The sequence below is a fragment of the Sciurus carolinensis genome, chromosome 14, assembly GCF_902686445.1.
Source record: "Sciurus carolinensis chromosome 14, mSciCar1.2, whole genome shotgun sequence".
Taxonomy (NCBI): domain Eukaryota; kingdom Metazoa; phylum Chordata; class Mammalia; order Rodentia; family Sciuridae; genus Sciurus; species Sciurus carolinensis.
The window spans coordinates 38,141,692-38,162,965 of NC_062226.1; the positions used below are offsets into that span (position 1 = coordinate 38,141,692).

Consider the following 21,274-nt stretch of genomic DNA (forward strand, 5'->3'; position numbering starts at 1 on the left):
ATTTTTAAGAGATCATTTAATTCATTTTGTTCAAGCTATTCCTAGTATGCTGAAATTCATTTTTGTCATGGATGGATGTTGAACTTGGATTGAATTAAATCTGTAAGAGCTTAACCTTTTGAAATACATTGATACTTATTTTATAACCCAATACATGGTTTATTTTTGTGAATGTTCTGCAGTTCTTGGGTGTAATTTTCATTCTTCAATTCTTCAATGTGATATTCTATAAATGTCAATTAGATCAAGTTGGTTGATAGTATTGTTCAGACTTCCTGTATCTCTCAATTACTGAGAGAAGAGTGTTAAAATCTCTATCATTATGGATATTTCTATTTCTCCTTTTAGTTCTGTCAGTTTTTAACCTATATATCTTTGGTTTTTTTTTGTTCGTTTGGTTTTTTTTTGTTTGTTTGTTTGTTTTGTTTTTTGGGTGCTGAGGATTGAACCCAGGGCCTTGTGCTTACAAAGCAAGCACTCTACCAACTGAGCTATCTCCCCAGCCCTTAACCTATATATCTTGATGTTCCATTCATAAGTGTATACACTTTGTGATTTTATCTCTTTCTCTTGAGTTGACTTTTTATCATTATAAAATGTTCCTATTTATTTCTGGGAATACTACTTGGTCTGATAATGGTAACCACTTACACATGCCCTTTGCATATGTATTTTTTCTATTTATTTATGTTTCTTTCCATGTGTTTACATTTAAACTATATCTTTTGTAGGCAACATGTGGTTGAGTTTTACTGTTTATTCTTTTTTGGGGGGTACTAGAGATTGAACTCAGGGGCACTCAACCACTGAGCCATATCCCAAGTCCTATTTTGTATTTTATTTAGAGACAGGGTCTCACTGAGTTGCTGAGCACCTCACCATTGCTGAGGCTGGCTTTGAACTCATGATCCTCCTATCTCAGCCTCCCAAACTGCTGGGATTACAAGTGTGCACCATTGCACCTGAGTGCTGTTTTATTCTGAAGCCAATAAACTCTGACTCTTGGATGAAGGTATTGGTATGGTCATAGTTACCATGTTGCTCTTCGTTTTCTATTTTTTCCCATCTGATTGTGTTCATCTTCTGCATAATTTTGTATTAACCAAAATTTTTTAGTAACCATTTTATGTATTGGATTTTTACCTGTGCTTTTTTTGTATTTTGTGTATGTGTTTCTGTGCACATATGTGTACAATTATTCTAAAACTTATAACATGCATCCTACATTTACTGTTGTCTACCAAGAACAAATATTAGACCACTTTACCCTTCACAATGTAATAAATTTATATCATAATTCCATTTACCACCACTGTTCCATCCTTTGCCCTACTTTTGTCACATATTTTTTCTACATAAACGTAGCAATAATATTGCTTTTTCATTAAACAATCATATGTCTTTTTAAGAAAACAGAAGACAAATCTAGTCTTTTTTCTTTACCCAAAATTTATGATGATGACAAATTCTCCCAGTTTTGGTATATCTGAAAATGTATTTATTTCATTCTCCTATTGTTATCCATAGCATTCTGGGTTGACAAAAACTTCTTTTGGTGCTTTAAATATGTAATTCCATTATCTTCTGGCATCCATCTTTATGATAAGTCAGTCATAATTTGTATCATTGGTTCCTATATGCAATGTGTCATTTTTCTCTGGCTACTTCCAAAATTTTCTTTTTATCTTGTTTTTTAATAGTTTGGCTGTGAGGAACCCTAAACATGGTTTTATTCATATTTATCCAGCTTGTTGCTCATGGAGCGTATAAAAATTCTATATGTTTTCCACCAAATTTGAAAATTGTTTGACGCCTGTTTCTTCAAGTATTTTTTCCTCCTTCCCTTTTTACTTCTGGTATTCCAACTACATACATCTGAATACATACATAATATTTTCCCACAGGTCACTAAGTCTCCTTTTTAAAAAATCTTGTTTCTTGCCAGAAACAGTGGTACATGCCTGTAATCCCAGAAACTCAGGAGACAGAGACAGGAGGATTTCAAGTTTGAGGGCAGTCTGGGTAATTTAGGGAGATCCTGTCTCAAAATAAATAAATAAATAAAAGAACTGGGGATGTGGCTTAGTGGTAGAGTGTCCCTGGATTCAATATCCAGTATCACCAACGAAACAAAACAAAGCAAAACAAAACAAATTGTTTCTCTCTGGTCATCAAATTCAATAATTCCAGGGATCCATTTTCATATTCAGCTGTTAGTTCCACCCAATAAATTCTTCATTTAAAATACTGTATTTTTCTATTTTTTCTATACTTCTACTTACCCATTAAGGCAATATTTTCTTTAAGTCTATAAATGTTTATTTTATTTTATTTTTTTTTTTGGAGGGGGAGGTACTAGGGATTGAACCCAGAGCACTTTACCACTGAGCTACATCCCAGCCTTTTTTATTTTTTATTTTAAGATAGGCACTCATTAAGTTGCTTAGGACCTTGCTGTGTTACTAAGGCTGGTGCTCCTCCTGTCTCAGCCTCCCAAGTGGCTGGAATTACAGGCAGATGTTACCATGCCCAGCTGTAAATATATTTATGATAGTAGCTTTAAAGTCTTTGCCTGTTCATTCCACAGCTGGGTTATCTCAATGATACTATCATGCTCTACTTTGGCGATATCTCCCTGAGCCATGATCAAGAAATTATCTCTAGGCAGAGAGAAAGGGTAAATATGTGACTAGTGTTGGGTGTTTTCTTCCCCTCAGGAATAGCTGTCCTGTGTTATCTGTCGTCCAATGCCTAAAACCAATTGTCTCTTATATTGTGTCCACATGTGTAGTTGTTTACAGTGGGTGAGCAAGTCCACTACTAATTGCTTCATCATGGCCAGAATATAAGTTCCCTATATCAATATCTTTAATAGTTACATATAAAACATGCTGTATTTTAGAATTCATTGCAGAAACATGTTAGTTTTTAAACCCTACAGTAAAGGTTTTTTTTGTAAGGATAGAAACCTTTTGTAATGTAAATACCAATCATGAATGAAGACATTGGACCAAAGGAAATCTGAGGTTCTTCTCTGCACAGTTCATGAGAAAGAGATTTATCAGGAACAACACAGAAGTTACTTTAGAATAAAGCAGGTTATATTTTGTACTAGAGGAGCCAAAGAAAGAGAGTACCTCTTTCTAAGGAAAATGTCCTGCTCACAGCTTTTGACTGCTTAGAGAGCCTTAGAGCCTTAGAGAGCCTTAGCCTTATTCTTTGTTGCCATACCCTAGAATGAACAGATAAGCTATGGTCAATCAGATCCCCCTCCTAAGACATTGAACCAGGACCACAGACAGAACTGGGAGTATGACAGAGATACTGATAGAAATGCTTGTGAGGTAAGAGAGACCAGAGCAGCCATAATGAGCTGAAAACACACTAAAGTTATGAGGGAACAAAGACTATGGGAAAGCTGGCTGGTTGGGAAATGAGAATAAGGAATGGAACATAGTTGCTAAGAGAGGTAGAGAGACCATACAATACATGTCATTGGTCCCTACATCAGTTTCAGAATGAACCCCAGTTATAAACACATCCCTAGTTTTCCAATATGCCTTTATTTGAGGTAACTTGAGTTAGCCTCTGTTCTTTTTTTTAATTATTTATTTATTTTTTAATTTTTTACAGACTGCATTTTGATTCATTGTACACAAATGGGATACATCATTTCTATGGTCGTGTATGATATAGATTCATACCATTCATGTAATCATAAATGTACATAGGGTAATGATGTCTATCTCATTCCACCATTTTTCATATCCACCTCCCTCTCATTTCCTTCTACATAATCTAAAGTTCCTCCATTCTTCCCCACCCCCATTATATATCATTCTTCACTTATCAGGGAAAACATTCAACCTTTGGTTTTTTACAACTTAGTGAGCATATCTAAAATATAGAGGATCCCTGACTTTTGATGTTTTAGCTTATTTTTGTCCAACTTTACAATAGGGTGAATGTGATATGCATTCAGCAGAAATCATATTTCAAATTTTGATCTTTTCCTGGGCTATCAATATGTAGTATTAAAATGCTCTCAAAATGTTGGGTGGTAGCAGCCAGCCAGAGCTCCCAGTCAGCCTTGCTGTCCCAAGAGTAAACAACTAATCCTGTACAATGTACTATAACTAAGCTATGATACTTGGTAGATTAGGTGAATTAAATGAGTTTTTTACTTAGAATATTTTCAATGTATGATAGATTTATCTGGATGTAAGCCTATTGTAAGTTGAAGAATATTTGAGCTTTAGAGTTTGTCAAGCCCAGAAAAGACAAGAAGAGTGAAGAAGACTTAGGTCTTCTGGGTAGAGGGAACAAAATCATTAACAAGGACACAGAAGCATGGAACAGGTGTCTAACCAAGAATCAGCATATATTTTATTTATCCATACTCCAATTTGTCCCCCCAAACAAAATTTGAGGCTGAATACATGACACATTGAAATAATAAGTAAACAAGAAAATGGATGTGAGGTAGGAATAATAAAAGTAGGAAAATAATCTTAACACCAGGGGTAGGTTCCCTACATAATAAACAGGATTAATCTGCTTTTACTAGGATGAAAGAGACAAGAGCTGATTCTTCTGTAGGCCCAGAAAGAAAAATTAGTGTTCAGGGTACTGTAGTACATATCTTTCCATCATTCATTTAGTCACTCATCAGCTAATTCACTTAAGTCATTAATAATTCATCTAGTATTTATTAAGCAGGTCCTAGGATGACAGCTAAGGAAGAAGCAAGGCTGAGCTGGTCCCCTCTCCCAGGATTCTTGACTCTAGGAGGGAAGATCAATGAAGGACATAAACTCATCATATAAACTAGAATCCAGTGACTCCAAAGTGTTGTGACACTTATTTCATTCAAAGCAATGAAACTAAACTTTGATCAACAGCTGTGTCCTTTGTTTGTTTCTTCCATATAACTGAGTAGTAACTGGGAAGATTGAACATGCCATACAAATTCCTAACTGGCAGAAAACAATTTCATGTGGCTGCTCACAGCTGGAGCCAGAGAAGCAACATTACTCTTTAGCATCAGCCTGCAGGCTGCAAAGCCAAGCGATAAGCACAAGAGCCTTCTGCCATTATTATTCGAGTACCTGGCATGTACCAAGTACTAACAATGTGCTAGGCTCCACTGTGCATGGGGGAGTAGACCAAGTTCTGGTCTCAAATGCTCACAGCTGTTTTGTAATCTGATAATTGTGCATGACAAACCTCAGACCATAACTCTGAAAATAGCATGACTGTAATCATAACAAAATGGAACAGCCATTGGCAAAATTTGTTTTCTAGTTATCACTTCCAGAAGGAATTCCATAATACTAGTAGGGGAAGAGAAACTCTCTCAACTTCCTGCAACCTAAACCTCAAAATTATCATCATGTGCATCCATTCTTTTTCTTCTTCTGTTTCAAAGTGTTCCTTCTATCCATAACTGATCCATTCCCACCTCCTCAGAGTCTTGGTTCTAGTCAATATTTAATCTTTATCCTTTATCTTCAACTTCTTTCTCTATCCAGACCCTTCCCCCTCAGCATTAAATAAATTCAAATCTTGCTTTCATCTTAAAAAAAAAAAAGTCCTTGCCCATATGGTCTTCACTGCCATCTTAGCTCAATTCTTTACCTCTGAAGTTGTTCTTTCCAAAGTCCCTAATGACTCCTAATTATTACATCTAGTGGCCATGTCTTAGAGCTTATTGTCACTGACACCTTAGTAGCATGTGAAACAACTGACCACTCACTCTTCCTTTGGCCTCTAGGACACTATTCTTCCTTGTTGTCTTCTTATTTTCCTGCTTGCATCTTTTTATTCCCTATTTTGGACTTTTTCCTCTGTCCAAACCTTAAATGTTTTTATTCTTCTCAGAAGTAGTCTTCCCTGATTTTCCAAGAATCAGTGTTAGGATACCCCATCACATGCTTCCACAGCAGCACCCTATGCTACCTCCTCCACCACCTTTCATCATTTGTTCAATGATCAATCATTCTCTGAGAATTTCTTATGTGATAACTGCTATGCTAGGAGCTGAGAATACAGATGTAAGCAAAAACATTCACAAATGACTGGGTGCGGTGGTGCACACCTGTAATCCCAGCAGCTTGGGAGACTGAGGTAGGAGGATCACCAGTTCAAAGCCAGCCTCAGTAACAGTGATGTGCTAAGCAACTCAGTGAGACCCTGTCTTTAAATAAAATACAAAATAGGTTAAGGATGTGGCTCAGTGGTTGAGTGCCCCTGAGTTCAATTCCCAGTAGCCACCCCCCAAAATAATTCACAAGTCTCGCTCTCATGGAGCTCATAATGTAATGAGAAAGATATACAATAATCAATAATTGTAAAAATAAGTGAATAATTACAAACATGGATGCTTGCTATGAAAAGAAAGTGAACATAAATCAGTGAGATTATATAACAAAGGAACCTCAATCCTATCTTTAATAACAAGGCAGATGACATGGGAATTAGTTGTGGGGATTGATGTCAGGGCTGAAATCTTATGAGTCAGTACATTTGTGAGGGAGGGTATGAAGAGTGTTCCAGAAAGAGGAAACAGCACATAGAATTGAAGTACAGTATTGAGGGGGGAAGGGTGGTACAAATTAAAGTTTAGAGATAAGCACAAGAGCCTTCTGCCATTATTATTCAAGTACCTGGCATGTACCAAGTATTAATAATGTGCAGAGAGTAGATCATGAAGGCCTCAGCCCATGTAGGACCCTATCCTAAGAGCAATAGAAAGTCATTGAAGGGTTCTGAATGGGGATGGCATAATCAGACTGGCAATTTGAAAAGATCATTCTTTTTAAAAAAATATTTTTTAGTTGTAGATGAACACAATACCTTTATTTTATTTATTTGTTTTTATGTGGTGCTGAGGATTGAACCCTGTGCCTCACATGTTCTAGGCAAGTACTCTACCATTGAGTCACACCCCCAGCCCTGAAAAGATCATTCTTAATGTAATGTAGAGGACAGCGTGGAAAGGCATGAGTGGATAAGGAAAAGACCATTTCCAAGGTTTTTATAGCAGTCTAAGTGAGGGAAGATTGTAGTTTGGGTCAGGAAGGTGGCAGTGGTTTAATTTGGGAGATATTTAGGAGGTAAAGGGGAAAAAGATTCTACCTTGAACTTGAAAAAGATAGGTGTTAGGTTGACACTGAGGTGAAGAGTCATAGAAGTAAGGATATTTTACTCTGGACATAAAGAAACTCATCAACTTCCCCTAGATTCTGTCCATCTCCTGTCCTTCCTTCTGTGAATTCCAGGCCCCAATACCAGACTCAAAATTTCTGAATTATCCAAAATTCTCTACTGGCTTTGCACCCAATTCCCACCCCCCTCACCCCTATTCTAGTAACCCTTCATCTAGATGGATATTTCTAAAAGTTGTGTCCCAAAGGGGCCTCTAGGGAGTCCACAAAATGATCCAAAATGCAAGTTTTTCTTTGTTTTTTTATAGGCAAATAATGCGAAATTCCAGACTTTGATTTTTTTTTTTTTTATGGTAACCAACTGAGTTATAAAGGGGTACTAAAATTTGTTAGTCATAAACTAAAATTAGCTTTTAACTGGAGTTCACAGAAGACTCTAATTTGGTTTTCTACTAAGAAGTCAGGCTGCCAGGCAATGTTTGGCAATGCTGCAAAGCTCCTCTTGCACATGTACACATGCAGCCAGTTGGCATTCTTGCAATTTTCAGGAAGGACACTTTGTTATTGGGGCATTACCAGTGATGTTTTGAGCCTGTCATGGTTTATGGTGCCTGACATTCATGCATTTTAATTTCAAATTATGATTCATGGAGCTCCATCATGACCAATTTAATATACCATGGATTATTTGATTAACTCCGTGGAGTAGAGGGATGCACCTCTCTGACCTTATCTTCTGCCACTTTCCCCCTCCCTTCCCTGCTGATCCAGAGCATGTATAGTAGGCTTCCACCTCAGAAACTTTACACTTTCTATGCCATCTGTCTGGAATGCTCCCCACCTGCACCCCAGATATCAAATACCTAACTCTCATTTCCTTCAGGTCTTTACTCATATCTGTGAAGGCTTCTTTGACGACCCTATTTAAATTATAATCTTCTGGTTCCCTGAACTTCCTATTATACTTCCCTGATTTATTTTTCTCCTTGGCACCTAATACCATTTGATATACTATATATATATTATTATTTTCTTTTTTGGGGGTGTATGGGGGATTGAACTCAGGGGCACTCAACCACTGAGCCACATCCCCAGTCCCTATTTTGTATTTTATTTAGAGACAGGGTCTCACTGAATTGGTTAGTGCCTCACTATTGCTGAAGCTGGCTTTGAACTTGTGATCCTCCTGCCTCTGTCTCCTGAGAACTGGGATTATGGATGTACACCACCATGTCCACAAGCAGGGATTTTTATTTGTTTTGATTCTTACTATATCACCCAGGTGTATAGCACCTGGTACAGAGTAGGTACTCTATAAATTATTGAATGAAAATGAATATTTACATCATGAATATTTTTTAACCTCTTAGTCTCCAACACCCAGCTCTTAAGCCAGGGATACATGAAGTTCAAGTCTGAATCATTCACAGACCTACTACAAAGGCAATACAAACATGAACCCTGAAAAACATGCTTATACAGTATGTTTCCTTATTATCATTTCCCAAACATGAACCCAGAAAAACATGCTTATACAGTGTGTTTCCTTGTTATCATTTCCCACTAGGTTCCCCCTTATTTTTATCCAGGCTCACTCCTTCCTATCCTTGAAGCACACCCCAGATGAAAATTTCTGGAGAACAGCTCATGCATTCAGAATTTAATATATTTCATGCATTGTGCTAGGTACAGGGGAATCAACAATAAACAAGAAGAATAGACCTGATATTTGCCATGACAGAATTTACAGGGTAGTGGAAACATCACCCTAACCTTAAAGAGAATTAATCCCTTGTAGGAGAATATGAAGGCCAGGTTGAGACCTGAAGGATGAACAGGAGATGAAGGGAAGATTCTGGAACAGGATGGGGTGAAGCACAGACAGAAAAGACTATACCAGGCAGGTAGTGGAAATAGCAGTTTCAAAGGCCCAGAATAAAAAGAGAGTGTGTATATTACTTTGAAGGCAGTAAGGGCAGTTCAGTATCTGGGTTGTGGAATTTTTACAGAGCAATGGTAAGGTCTAAAGTCGGATGAGTAGTAAGGGCCATGAAGGGCCTTATAGGCCATACCAAGCTAGTTTGACTTTTGGGACTTTATCCTGAGAGTAACAAGGAGCCACTAAAAGGTCTGGTCAGTAGAGTGACATTAAGAAATAGAGTTTAAACTCTACACTGTCCCCTAACAAACCAATCCTGATTTTCCCATACCACTGCAGTAGGACTCCAAGTCCTACTTGCCGCATTCCCTGAAGCCTTTTTGTGACTCCAACCTGCATGCCTCTTTCCCTTTCAGTCCCAGAGATCCCATCCTTCCTTATTTTGTATGCCTGTGTTCTGTCACCTCCACTGCACTGAGTTCCCAGGACACAAGGACATCTCAAACATTCCACATTGTCCCACAATCAGCACTGAACCAAACTGGCCTTCACTGAAAATTGATAGTGATAATACACTCTATCATAATCCAGTCTTTTCTCACACTCTACACACCAATACTTACATTGTACTAAAATAACCTTTCCCTCCAAGGGACAGTACTGATGTGTACAGGGCCCATTGACCCAGTTTTCTCCTTTTATCTATCACTTCTCTCTGCTCTCTAATGTTTTCCCTAATGGGCTGGAGAAACCTGTCCCCAAACTTACCCAAACTGCAAGATGCCAGAAAAGATTAATCTGTGGTTTCAGAAAGTCAATCAATGGGGCTGGGGGTTAAAGAGAACTGACTGGGGTGAAGTACAGGGAACTTCTTGGAATAGAGGAAATATTCTCCATCTTGACTGGTGGTTTATACATAACTTTTTCAAAACTTGAAACATATCAAACTAAAACGGTTCATTTTATTGTATGTAACCAGAACATAATAATGTCAAGTTGAAAACAAACTACCTATAAATTTGGTGTCATCTGACCCAAGAACAGGCATGAGCTTCAAAGCACAGCTCAATCTCAACATAAAACTAGGGCACAGCCATACAGGAATAGTCACCTTCCATGGCTGCAGAGATCTAAGAAGGTAGGTCCATCTGCTACAGAAAACCATGTGAAAGGAGCAGAGGAGCCATATCATATAGAGGCAGCCATATCAAATTATATAAAATCATAAATAGCATGGACACAGATTTACTCTTCAAACCTCAATATACTTGGGCTTGAGAGTGATAAATTTAGAATAAATTAATAGAAGTCCTGCTTTTCAAAGCTAGGAACTGCATGTTAGCCCCAGAGTGGTAAATCCTAAAGGATTTAGAAAAGCAATTTCTGAAGGACTGAGTGAATGAGTTCTTTATACCTCAGGGGGTTCCTGGAGGATCCAGAAGTACCTTATTTTCTGTGGTGATGCTGGGAAAGAAAGAATGCTCAGGTTAAGGGGAAGGGTGACTTGGGTTTCCTGTAAGAAGGGATGACATCTGGCCAGGTGGGAACAAGATAATGTCTACATGGATTGAATGAGTTACAGGAGCAGACCAGATTCATGGGGAAGAAAGACATGTGCAAAAGAGTGGTGTGTGAAAGGAAGGGATGGGAAAAGGGTCTCCTCTTTCTCTCTGTTTGACCTTTCCCTCCTCTCTCAAGTCTCAGCACAGAAAATCTAAACCAAACTCCTGCATATAATGTTCTGGGTTTCCTGTTCCATGTCTCATTCATTCCCTCTGTGGGCTCCCTCATAGCAAGGTCTGTCCAAAACTAGCCCAGTACTGGGAACTCAGCAGAGTTGGACAAATTCTTTTTGGGACAGAAATGTGGGACGATGAGGAAGGGATTGGTGGAAGTGGGGGTATAAGGGCCAAGTAGGACAGACTGGTCAGGAAAGGTATGTACAGTGAGTGGGGTGAGATTGGAATGGTGAGGAAGGTGAGAAAGAACTTAAAAAAGCTGATTGGGGGAAGTTTGGGAAAGGAGTACAGGATTAGTGAGAGAGAACAGGACAAAGTATGAGGTCCTTGAGAGCACAGGCCAGGAGTCACCAGGGAGAGAAGGTTAGGGGGCAACGGATGAAAGAAGATTAGGGATCCGTGGAAGAAGTAGAGTCAGTGGTCACTGACGGCGAAGGTCAGAGGCCACCAGAAGAGGGCAGGTCATGATATGCATTACCTGCTTACGAGGCTGTTTAGGGGGCATCTCCGCAGAAACAGGAAGCACCTCAACTCCTGGAAAGTCTACTAAACGCTTTCTCGCCTGAGGACAAATTTGTCTGTCTCCTCGATCACACACAGGAAATCCAAACTTTCTTCCCCTTCAATTCCCAGTCGCAGGTTTTTTGGGGGATAGCCGTCGCTGTGGGTCCAGTGCCCTTGTAGGATAGAATAGGCTCCTCCCTGACGCGGTTACCCAGCAACCGACCGGCAGCCAAGGCGCAGGCGCCTCTGGCACCACCTCCCGGTACAGGGAGAAGGCGGGGCAGGGCACACCGGGATCCTCCGGCTCCATAAGCCCCGCCCTCTCAGGAATAATGCTTAGGGCGGCCCGGCGCATTCGGAACTCCCGCATGTGGGAGGGGCTAGGACGCCCAGACACCGCCTTCTCATGAATAATGCCAGATCCGGGCGGTGTCCCGGACCCGGAAGTGGAGTTGCCGAGTCACCGCAGTGGCTGAGCTGCTGACAGGAGGCGGCCGCGGAGGAGGAGGCGAGGCAAGACCTGCGGCTCCGTGGGGCCACAGCGCGGTAGCGCTAGGCAAGCCCACGGAACCACGCCGGCCTTAGCCCGCCCACGAACCTCTCGCCCACTGTCCACCCTTCTATCTACCTGGCCGCCTACCCGCCCGACTCGTCCGGGGCGGCCTAGTCTGCACCACCCGCCGGGCTCCTGGGGCCGCCGCCCCGCGCGGTCCCGTCGGCATCCCTGGCCGCGCCCGGCCCCTGGCCCGCTCGCCCGCCGGCACCATGATGGAGGAGATCGACCGGTTCCAGGTGCCCACCGCGCACTCGGAGATGCAGCCGCTGGTGAGGGGGCGGGCAGCGAGCAGGCCAGGGCCGGGAGGAGGCGCCGCCTGAGGAGGAGGGAGGGAATCAGGCCGTGGGGATTGTGCTGAGGGGGAGTCATTAGATAGGGCAAAGGGCCCTGAAAACGCATTGCCGCTGGAGGGAGACTTGCAGGACAAAAAAACCGGAGAATACGTGGGGTGCGCTCAAGGGGATCTGTACTGGCGGAGGGCAACCTCCGCGGAGGCGGAACGCCGTCGGATGGAACCGAGGAGGGCACAATGGTGCACACCGCTATTAGAGGCCCATAGAGGGAGATAGCAAGGGAACTGTCATGGAGCACCGCCCGCAATAGGCCCTGGGGGCTGAGATTGGAGGTGGAGAGGCGTTTAGCCCTAGAGGCCTGAGATGCTTAGGGAGGGGGAGGGAGCTGTCAAGCTAAGAGAGGCTTTTAGAAGAGGAGAGGCCTGCCCGCCGGTTCGCTGAATAAGGATAGGAACGCTGAGCCATGGCCAGGGACCGGTGGGGGCAGGGAGTCGGTGCAGGACCTGGGAATTCAGTTCTTTTCCCAAGAGGAGCTCAGGCAGTCCAGGCTAGGGGATCAGGAAGGAGAGTGTGAGGTGGCGAGATGGAGAATCAAGGGTGCAGAAGATAGCGCCCTGGTACGGATGGGAGAGAAGATGGGGCTGCGCCGAAGCGGCCTGTGCCCACTGGTTCGCAAGAGCCCCAGTCATCCTAGGCCTACGTGCTTGGAGTCTTTGCTGGGAGCGGATCCTGCCTCCTGTCCGCGGTCCCGGAGTCAGGGAGGAATGATGTCATCGCTGCCGGCGCCGAAGGGATAGAAGGGGAGGGTGACGCGAGTTTATGGAGGCCAGGCCTAAAGAAGACCATGCCGGATGTCCATTGCCTGGGAATCTATTAGACTGACCTGTCTGCCCCGATAGGAAGCAAAGAGTCCTAGCCAACCGTTCTGGAGAGCGGGAAGGAGAGAACTCTCAGGGCCCTTTGGTGTTCTCCTCCTTGGAGCCTGAGCCATAAGGAGCTAGAAGGAGGCAGGGCAGACCAGGAACCTGAAGGTGTGGGTGCCCTATTCTTTGCGCTCTGATACAGCTGAGTTGAGCTCTCCCAAGTCCTGAAGCTCTGGGCCTCCCTGAGTCTCCTCCGGCTGGTGGCTAGGGTTCTGGCATTGGACAGGCAGCCCCTGGCTGATGGATGTACTTTATGGCTTCCTAGGCAAGTAATCTGCTCATTACCTATTGCCAAGGTGGGCTTTGGCAGGGACCCATGACCACCTCTGTGCCATTCCTTTTGGGGATGATAGAATTATTAGTGGTCACCTAATGATTGGAAGTGAATGAAAATAAGTGACACCCCCCCTTTTGTGATGGTTTAGACAGTTCTAGATATCAAAACAGAAACTTTACAGAAGTCTACAGTATTAAACTAAGGAAAGGAAAGAGATGGTGCAGGACATTTCCATAGCCTGATGCCATCAGTGAATTATGTCAGAGCCAGAAAATCCTAGAGCGAAGTTTGTCCCATGAACTTGAAGAACTTTGGATTGGTTTAGGAAATTTTTCCTTGATGGATTCTCTATTCAGCCAGTCTTGCTTGTCAAACTAACTTACCCTTCCAGCTCTAAGCTTTTAATCAAGAATCAAAAGGGAATGAGAATGAAAGAGGGGGAGGTTCAAGTAAATCAGGAGAAGGAAGCAATGAGTTGGTTCTTGTCTCCCATTTGGGGTTCCTGAGAAGGGCAGTAGTAACTGTACAAGGAAAGGGAAGAAGGAACAAGGCCACCAGAATCTCTCAGTTGTCCTTTGTGCCTCTGTTATTGACTCATATTTGTTGTTGTTTGTTCATTTGTTTGTTTTTGGTACTAGGGATCCAACCCAGGGTTGCTTTACCACAGAGCTATATCCCCAGTCCTTTTTTTATTTTTAAGACAGGGTCGCACTAAGTTGCTGAAGCTGGCCTCAAACTTGTGATCCTCCTGCCTCAGCCTCCTGAGTTTCTGGGATTACAGATGTGCACCACTGTGCCTGGTGCCTGAAGTTCCTAATAGTGATTTATCTGAGTAGGAGACTCCTGAGCTGCTTCTGCTGTGTGATCCTGGAGTAGAAGTATTTGTGACAAGAATGTACTTAGAAGAGTTGTAGCTACTGGCAGACCCTTTTCTTGAAGACTCAAGTAAAATATTCTGCAAGAGAATATTTTGTTGAGGTTGAGTGAGTTTTATAGAAAGAGCAATATAGCCATCCCCCATTTGGAGGTCATAAACACTGCCCTCCTTCTTGACTTCCATCCCCAGATTATGGTCTGTATTTTGTTGAGACCAGCAGAGTCTTGTATGCATTTCCCCAGGAGCCTTCATTTGGAGCATAAGGAATCAGGAAGAATACCACAGAGGTAAAGTGCAGAACAGAAAGTAAAATGGCTCTTTAGGGGTACTCAGGTAGACCATAAAACTAGGGTTGCAGGCTTGGACTCAGTTGTGATCTGTTTTATTTATTACCATTATTTATGGAGACCTCCAGGAAGTCTCTCCTTTTCCATGGACTGTTTTTCTACTTAAATGAAGACACACTATGCATTTGAAGTTTAAACAGTAGCTCCCCATTCTCTCTTCCAAAGACTATCATAGAGCCTGGTATCCTTGATTTAGCAATAATTCCCAAATAATTATTGAGCATCTACCCTGTTTCAGACACTACACTAGATATCAGAAGTGGTTAGTAACACAGGCACAGATATGGCCCTGTCCTCCTAGAGCTCACAGTTTGGTGAAGGTTTATTTCTCTTGTTCACTTTCTGAGTGAACCCCCTCTGAAAGCAGAGAGGTTGCCGCCCCTTAAATCCCAAGGGAAACAGGACAATCTAGTGTCAACATCATTGCCCCTTTCAGGACCTAGAGTACCCATAAAGGCCAGTTATTTGGGCTCTATCATCAAAACCCTCATCTACCCCATAGTGGTGGGAAGAATCTAGAGGCCATTCCTTACTTGGAAAGGTGAGCTGTAGGAGGAGGCATCACTTTTTTCCCTTTTCTTCTTCTTTTACTTGAAAGAGAAACTCAGCTTGAAAAGGAGGTCTGGGGGAGTGGCAGGAGCTGAGCAAGAAGGAGCAACCAGGAGATCTGGGTGTTTCCAAGGTACTAATTTAGGCATTAGCTCTCAGCTAGTGGGAGGAAGAGGAAGAGATCCCTGCCCTATTGTTGCTGCTAAGTTGCCACAGCTGCCCAGAGCCTCCTCCCTGGGGCTGCAGTTTGCCTGAAAGGAGTGGCTTCCCTGCTTTCCCCATCACACCAATTATTTAATTGGTCAGGCTGCATCTCAGCAGCTGAACCAGGCCTGGGCTTATCCCTGAGCTCCCCAGGGTCTCTTCCTTTCTCCTTAAGAAAGAAATGAGAGTTTTTCTTGATGACCTATTCCCTGGGATCTGCTCCTGCTGTGTCTGTCTCCCAGACAATCTTGAGTATGTCTGAGTATAGATTCTCCCCAAGAAACTTTGGAATGGCCCATTTTGTATGGTCAGCTCTGTGTCTGAACCGTATACTGCCATTGAACTAGGGAAACCCCTGTCTTCTCTTGAGCAGTTGGGCTATTGTTTGTAGCAGTGGAAGAAATGGGCTCTTTGGTCCTGTTTGTCTGCTGAACCTGTTGGTAGAGCTGCGTAGTTTGTCTTTAGCTGTAGTTGGGAGGAAGAGATTTGTTGTAAGAAAAACAAATGGAGCCTTTAAGTACTTAATTGTGTCAGGCAACACCCTGCTGGTGCTTTCAGAGGCCAAAGATACTTAAAGAATGCCATATGGCAACAGATTGGATCTCTGCACTCTTGCGAGAAATGCTTGTCTGGCCTCACTGAAACTAGATTATTCTTTAACTCATTTGTTTAGTTCATGATTATTTGCTGTGTCTCTTCTCAGTTCCAGATAATTTAAAGATACAGAAACAAGTCAGATCTCTCCAATGAATGGCCAGAAGGATGAATGGGCTTGAATAGTGACTGCAAAGTTTTTAGATACAAGTCAGAAAAGGGTGGAGATCAATGGAGGGTTGTTCCCAAGAAAGGGTGACAACTCCCTTGGAAGGTGAAGAATGCTGAGGTTCTGCCTTGTGACTATAGGAGCTTGGCAAGGAGTTTCAGGCCTTATTGCCTCTGACATTGAGGGATGGGGATGGTCAGAATGATAATGCAGTAAGTGGCCCATAGAAGCTGGTGAAAGTGGCAGTAGCCACTTATAAAGATAGCAGTAGCCACTATGGAAAATTGGCCTACAGGTATTCTATGGTCTGGGCACCTTTATGTTGTTCCTTATAGTCAGTTGACTTTTCAATTTAAGTATAGATTCTCCTAGTGGGTCCATATGGCTCATGGCCCAACAGTATTTGTCAGGCTTCTGGAAAGAAGACACCCTTCCCTATCTTCCTCTATCGCAAAATAAGGATCAGGCTTGCTCAGGTCCTTAGCCCCTTATTTCATCCAACAACTGCTAAACGAGAACCTACTTTCTGCTAGGTATTGTCCAGGGCACAGTGACAGAATCCTACTCCAGGGGCATCCCAGTCTAGAACACATTGAGGCACTACAGGGTAGTAAGCATTGCAAAAGAAGTAAGAACCCAGACCACTAGGACCAAAGGCAAATGAGATGGGTCCTCATCGGGTGGTTAGGAAAGGCTTCACAGAGGAGACCTTGCTGAACTGGCTCTTGGAGAAGGACTAGAAGCTTTAGCAGACCAACAAGATGAGGCAAGGATAGGAATTCCAGGCAAAGGGCATGGAGGAAGAAATAAAAGAATACATTTGGAATGAATATAAGTTTGTAATTAAGGGAATAGCATGATCAAATTTGAGTTCATATTATCACTCCAGTGGTGAATGAGGGGTTGGAGAAAATGAGATTGGAAGCTGGAAAATTAATACAGAGGTGTACGTAATAATCAGGCAAGAGATGATGAATTTTATGCTAGAGAGAAAGCAGAGAGATAGGAGGGGATAGATACACAGATATTGGCAGTATAACAGGATATGGTACCTGTTTAGAGGTGGAATGTGACTCCCAGGTTTCTGGTGTGGACATTGGATAGAGGAAGGGGCCATTACCACCTCAGGAGATTTGGAGGCCCATGGACCTCTTAGCCTCAAAGACTGCTTATAGCAGAGAAGGCTGCTATTTTCCTGTGCTCTACTGCTGAAAGTACAGTCTTGGGGGTTATGCGTTCTAGAAAACCAAAGATGAGCCAGGAGTGGTGGTGCATGCCTGTAATCCCAGCTACCCAGGAGGCTGAGAGAGGGGATCACAAGTTCAAGACCAGCCTCAGCAATATTTCAAGATGCTACATCAAAAATTTCAAAATGGCCAAGGATGTAGCTCAGTGGTAGAGCACTTACCTAGCCAGTAAAAGGCCCTGGGGTTTTAATCCCCAGTACTGGAGGGAAAAAGACAAGACCAGATCAAACCAAATGTGAGAGTGGCACTGACCCACAGCCTCAAAAGGGCTGCTGGGAAATGTGCTCACCTGCCAGTGAACACTTTTCCTCTGTTTTGTTGAATGCAGGAGAATTGGTGGCAGCAAGACCATAATGGGTTTTTGTTATTTTTGTTTGTTTTGTTTTTCCCTCAGCAGCACTTAGATGAAGGAAAAATAAAATCCTTTGTTGTTTGAGTGTTTTATATTGCAGTTTCTGGCTGGGGCTCTTACTGTCTTTCTAGTCAAACCTATGGTTTTATTTGTAGGCCCTCTCACTGACTTCTTTTAGTGTGTGTGTGTGTTTATGTGTGTGTGTATGTTATGGCATTATCTATAAGAGTGAATGAAAAAGTACTTATATCTGCCTTTTCTGAGACCACCTGAAAGTTGGGCTTGGGGTAGAAAACTGGGTGCTACTTCCTTCCAAACAAGGTGTGCCAAAGGAGCTATCTTCTGGGGTGAGATCACTCAGAGGTAACAGCCTTTAGTGCAGCCTCTGCAGGCAGGTGCTTCCATGATAGCTGGGATTCAGGCTGAGTCATTCCCAGGCCTCAGATGCCTGCTGTCCTTGACTGCATATAGCCTAGGGTGAACAGAAATGGAAAACAGACTTCTTTACTTAGACCTGATTCACCTGAGGAACCCTCTTCCCTCCTTGAAAGGGCAGATAGAGACTTATGTGTGGAAAGGGAACATCGAAAACACTTTTTGTGCTTAGCTACCTTGTACCTTCCAGCAGTGCATGGAGAAGGTGGGAAGGGGAGAATCAAGCTAAGACAAATGCCCAGAGGTTCTGGCTAAAGAAAACAAGTTGTGACTCAGGAGAGTCCCAAGTCATTGTTTCCTAAGGAGTCTTTGGTGGGAATTTGACTTTCAGGGTAGGAGAAAGGAAGGAAGGAAGGGACACAGAGCTGGGAAAAACTCTGGATCGGGCTCTGCTCTATAGTTCAGAAATTGGCACATGACCCAAAGGCCTTGCTGTGGGGCAGCCAAGTGAGCTTCTGGGATATATGGAGGAACTCTGGAGTGGAAAAGTTCTCTAGGATGGAGGCAGGTAGTCTGGCCTGGGAGAAGGAGTATAAACAGGGCTGTAGGAGTTTTCCCCTAGGCTACAGTCTTAGGAGCCAGTTCTAGCAAATGTGTTCCTGTTTGTTGTTATTATTGTCATTCAAAGTATTTTTTTAGTTATCAATGGACCTTTATTTTACTTAGTTATATGTGGTGCTGAGAATCAAACCCAGTGCCTCACACATGCAAGGCAAGTGCTCTACCACTGAGCCACAACCCCAGCCCCTGGATGTGATTATTAAGAGTCAATAATAAGTTTCTTTGATGAAGGTATGTGGTTACGTGCACAAGCAAGAGGGGACTAACTGCCACGAAGGGTGTTTTCTGAATGACTGTCCCAGCCCTGAGCAGTGTAAGAATGACAAAAGGCCACAACCCAGGCAAAACAAACCCAACTGCTGTGGCTCCTTGCCTGATTTGGTTCACTTTGGTCACCATATTCTTGGTTCTCTTAGAGTCCAGTTCATCTATTTATCTAAAACAGTTCCTAAAAGGGCACTATATTTTTTGGTGCTAGGGATTAAACCCAGGGCCTTGCAAATGGTTGGCAAGCACTTTACTACTGAGCTACACTCAAATCTTAAAGTGCACTTAATTAACTGAGTTAATTTTACTTAGTTTTACTAACATTTACTGAATTAACTACACCCAAACTGTGGTGTGAGAACTGTATATATTTTACTAGTTAACTTAAATATAATTATGTACATGCTATAAATGATTTATAATTTCCATATGAATTTTATCCTTATAAAGGAGTTGGTGAAAACCTTATCCAAGCATGGCTTAGATCTATTTTTCCTATAGTATATTGTTGGGAATATTTATCTTATGGAATACCCATGGGGTTGGGGAGGCTCCATAGACAAATTCCTTTGGGAAACACTATATATTCTATCATACCATGATGTCAACTAGCTGTTTCTTTCTTCCTTTTTTTTTTTTTTTCTTGGTGCATGCGTGTGTGTGTGTGTGTGTGTGTGTGTGTGTGTGTGGTGGTACTGGGATTGAACCCAGAATTCCTCTATCACTGAGCCATACCCCCAGAACTTTTTATTTTATTTTTGAGACCAGGTCTCACTAAGTTGCTAAGGCTCACCTCAAACATGAAATCCTGCTTCAGTTCCTGAGTTACTAGGATTACAGGCATAAGCCACTACTCCCAGTTTCAACTAGCATTTTAAAGGCTCTCAGAAGTCCTAAAATACAGAAACACTTTCAACTGTGTTTAATGCAATGTTTCTTAAACTTATTTAACTACAGACCCTTTTTTCATGTTACATCAGCTCACATCTTCCAGAATCAATGTGTCTCATGGAATACTTTTTGGAAAACTGACTTAGAAATTAATCTGTGTTGTGATCCAGTCTAGATTTATTTTCTTCCCCGTTCTTTAGAGCCTCTTTATAATTAACACCATTTTGCCCTGTGCTAGTCTCTAGTGAGATGTTCGTTTGTTTTAAGGTTTGAGCTTACTGCCATTGTTAGGAAGTTCTTAAGTAAACTTTGGTCAGGTACAGAAGCAAATACTAAGCCTTGTTTTTCTGATGATATTTCTAAGGGAGTTTACTTTTCTCATGTCCCTCTTTTTTTTTTTTTGACAGCTGTATTAAGATATAATTTATATACTGTAACTTTAACCATGTTGAACTTTACTTTTAATCCTAGCATGGTTACCTCATGCCTTTGTTTTTCTTTTTACCTATGGGCTGTCCCTGTCCTTTTGTGTTCTCACAGGCAACAAATAAAGATTATATTCCAAACATCTTGTCAGGAAAAAATCCTAACTCAATGGAAATTTAAAATGAAAAATGAATTCCTGACTTAAGAGCTGCAGTATCATTCACTGTTCACAACAATCTTAAGGGGCATTCCTACATTATCATTTTATACCCTCCTCCACAGGTGACATAAAGCCTAGATTATAAGTAGGTTTTATCCCTTATGCCAATGCCTATTAGTTAATAGTAGTTGTCTAGAGCATTGTGTCAAGGATTCTGAAGCAGAGTCCTCATTTCATGAGAAATAGTGATGTGGCTGATTTTCCATGTCTGCCATGATCTTCAGCAGGAGGAGCAGCAGTTATAGTGTTCTGCTTGCCATCCTGGCAGCCCTGAATCATAGTTATCCTGAGCAAAGAACACAGGAAAGGGAGACTTAAGGATGTTAGGCACTCAGCAATCTGTTTCACTGAGGTATGGATTCTTATGATAGGGCTCTTTAAGATATTAATGGAGAAAAATTGACCTTCCTAACCTGATCTTCAGCACTGGTTTTTGAAGAATGAATTAATATAAAGTTAATAATCCTTTGGAAATAAATGGGCCAGGTGAGAAGGAGTAGCCTTTGACTCTTCTAAATAGTTAAGAAGGAAAAAGAGGCAGATTCAGGAAAAGATCTCATGAATATCATATGAATGGTTGTCTATACTTAAAATGAAGCTGTAAGCCCTTGACCAAAGGCCAAGTAGAAGTAGGCCACAGGAAGAGTCACAAAGCCATCAGTTACTACAGATGCCAGTCCCTACAATAGGGCATAAAACCTCAACAATCTCCCCAACCCACAGGCTAAATAGATATAATAATAATATAATATAATATCCTAGCTACCCTAGTGGATACTTTCAAGTTTCTCATCCCTG

General features: G+C 42.1%; 2 protein-coding genes across 7 annotated transcripts in view; one reads left to right on the top strand and one right to left on the bottom strand.

The window, feature by feature from the left end:
- Dnai1 (dynein axonemal intermediate chain 1) overlaps positions 1-11,474 on the bottom strand; it is a 59,415-nt gene extending 47,941 nt beyond the window's left edge. The window contains 1 exon segment of the mRNA XM_047524003.1: positions 11,263-11,474. Coding sequence (XP_047379959.1) covers positions 11,263-11,289 — 27 coding nt within the window. The 5' untranslated portion in view covers positions 11,290-11,474.
- A 244-nt stretch (positions 11,475-11,718) lies between these two features.
- Fam219a (family with sequence similarity 219 member A) overlaps positions 11,719-21,274 on the top strand; it is a 58,782-nt gene continuing 49,226 nt past the window's right edge. For 2 of the 6 annotated variants that reach the window (XM_047525296.1, XM_047525300.1), the window contains exon 1: positions 11,721-12,113. In XM_047525296.1, coding sequence (XP_047381252.1) covers positions 12,054-12,113 — 60 coding nt within the window. In that variant the 5' untranslated portion in view covers positions 11,721-12,053. Of the gene's footprint in view, positions 12,114-21,274 lie in introns of all 6 variants that reach the window. The other 4 variants (XM_047525297.1, XM_047525298.1, XM_047525301.1 and 1 more) reach the window with 4 other exon arrangements.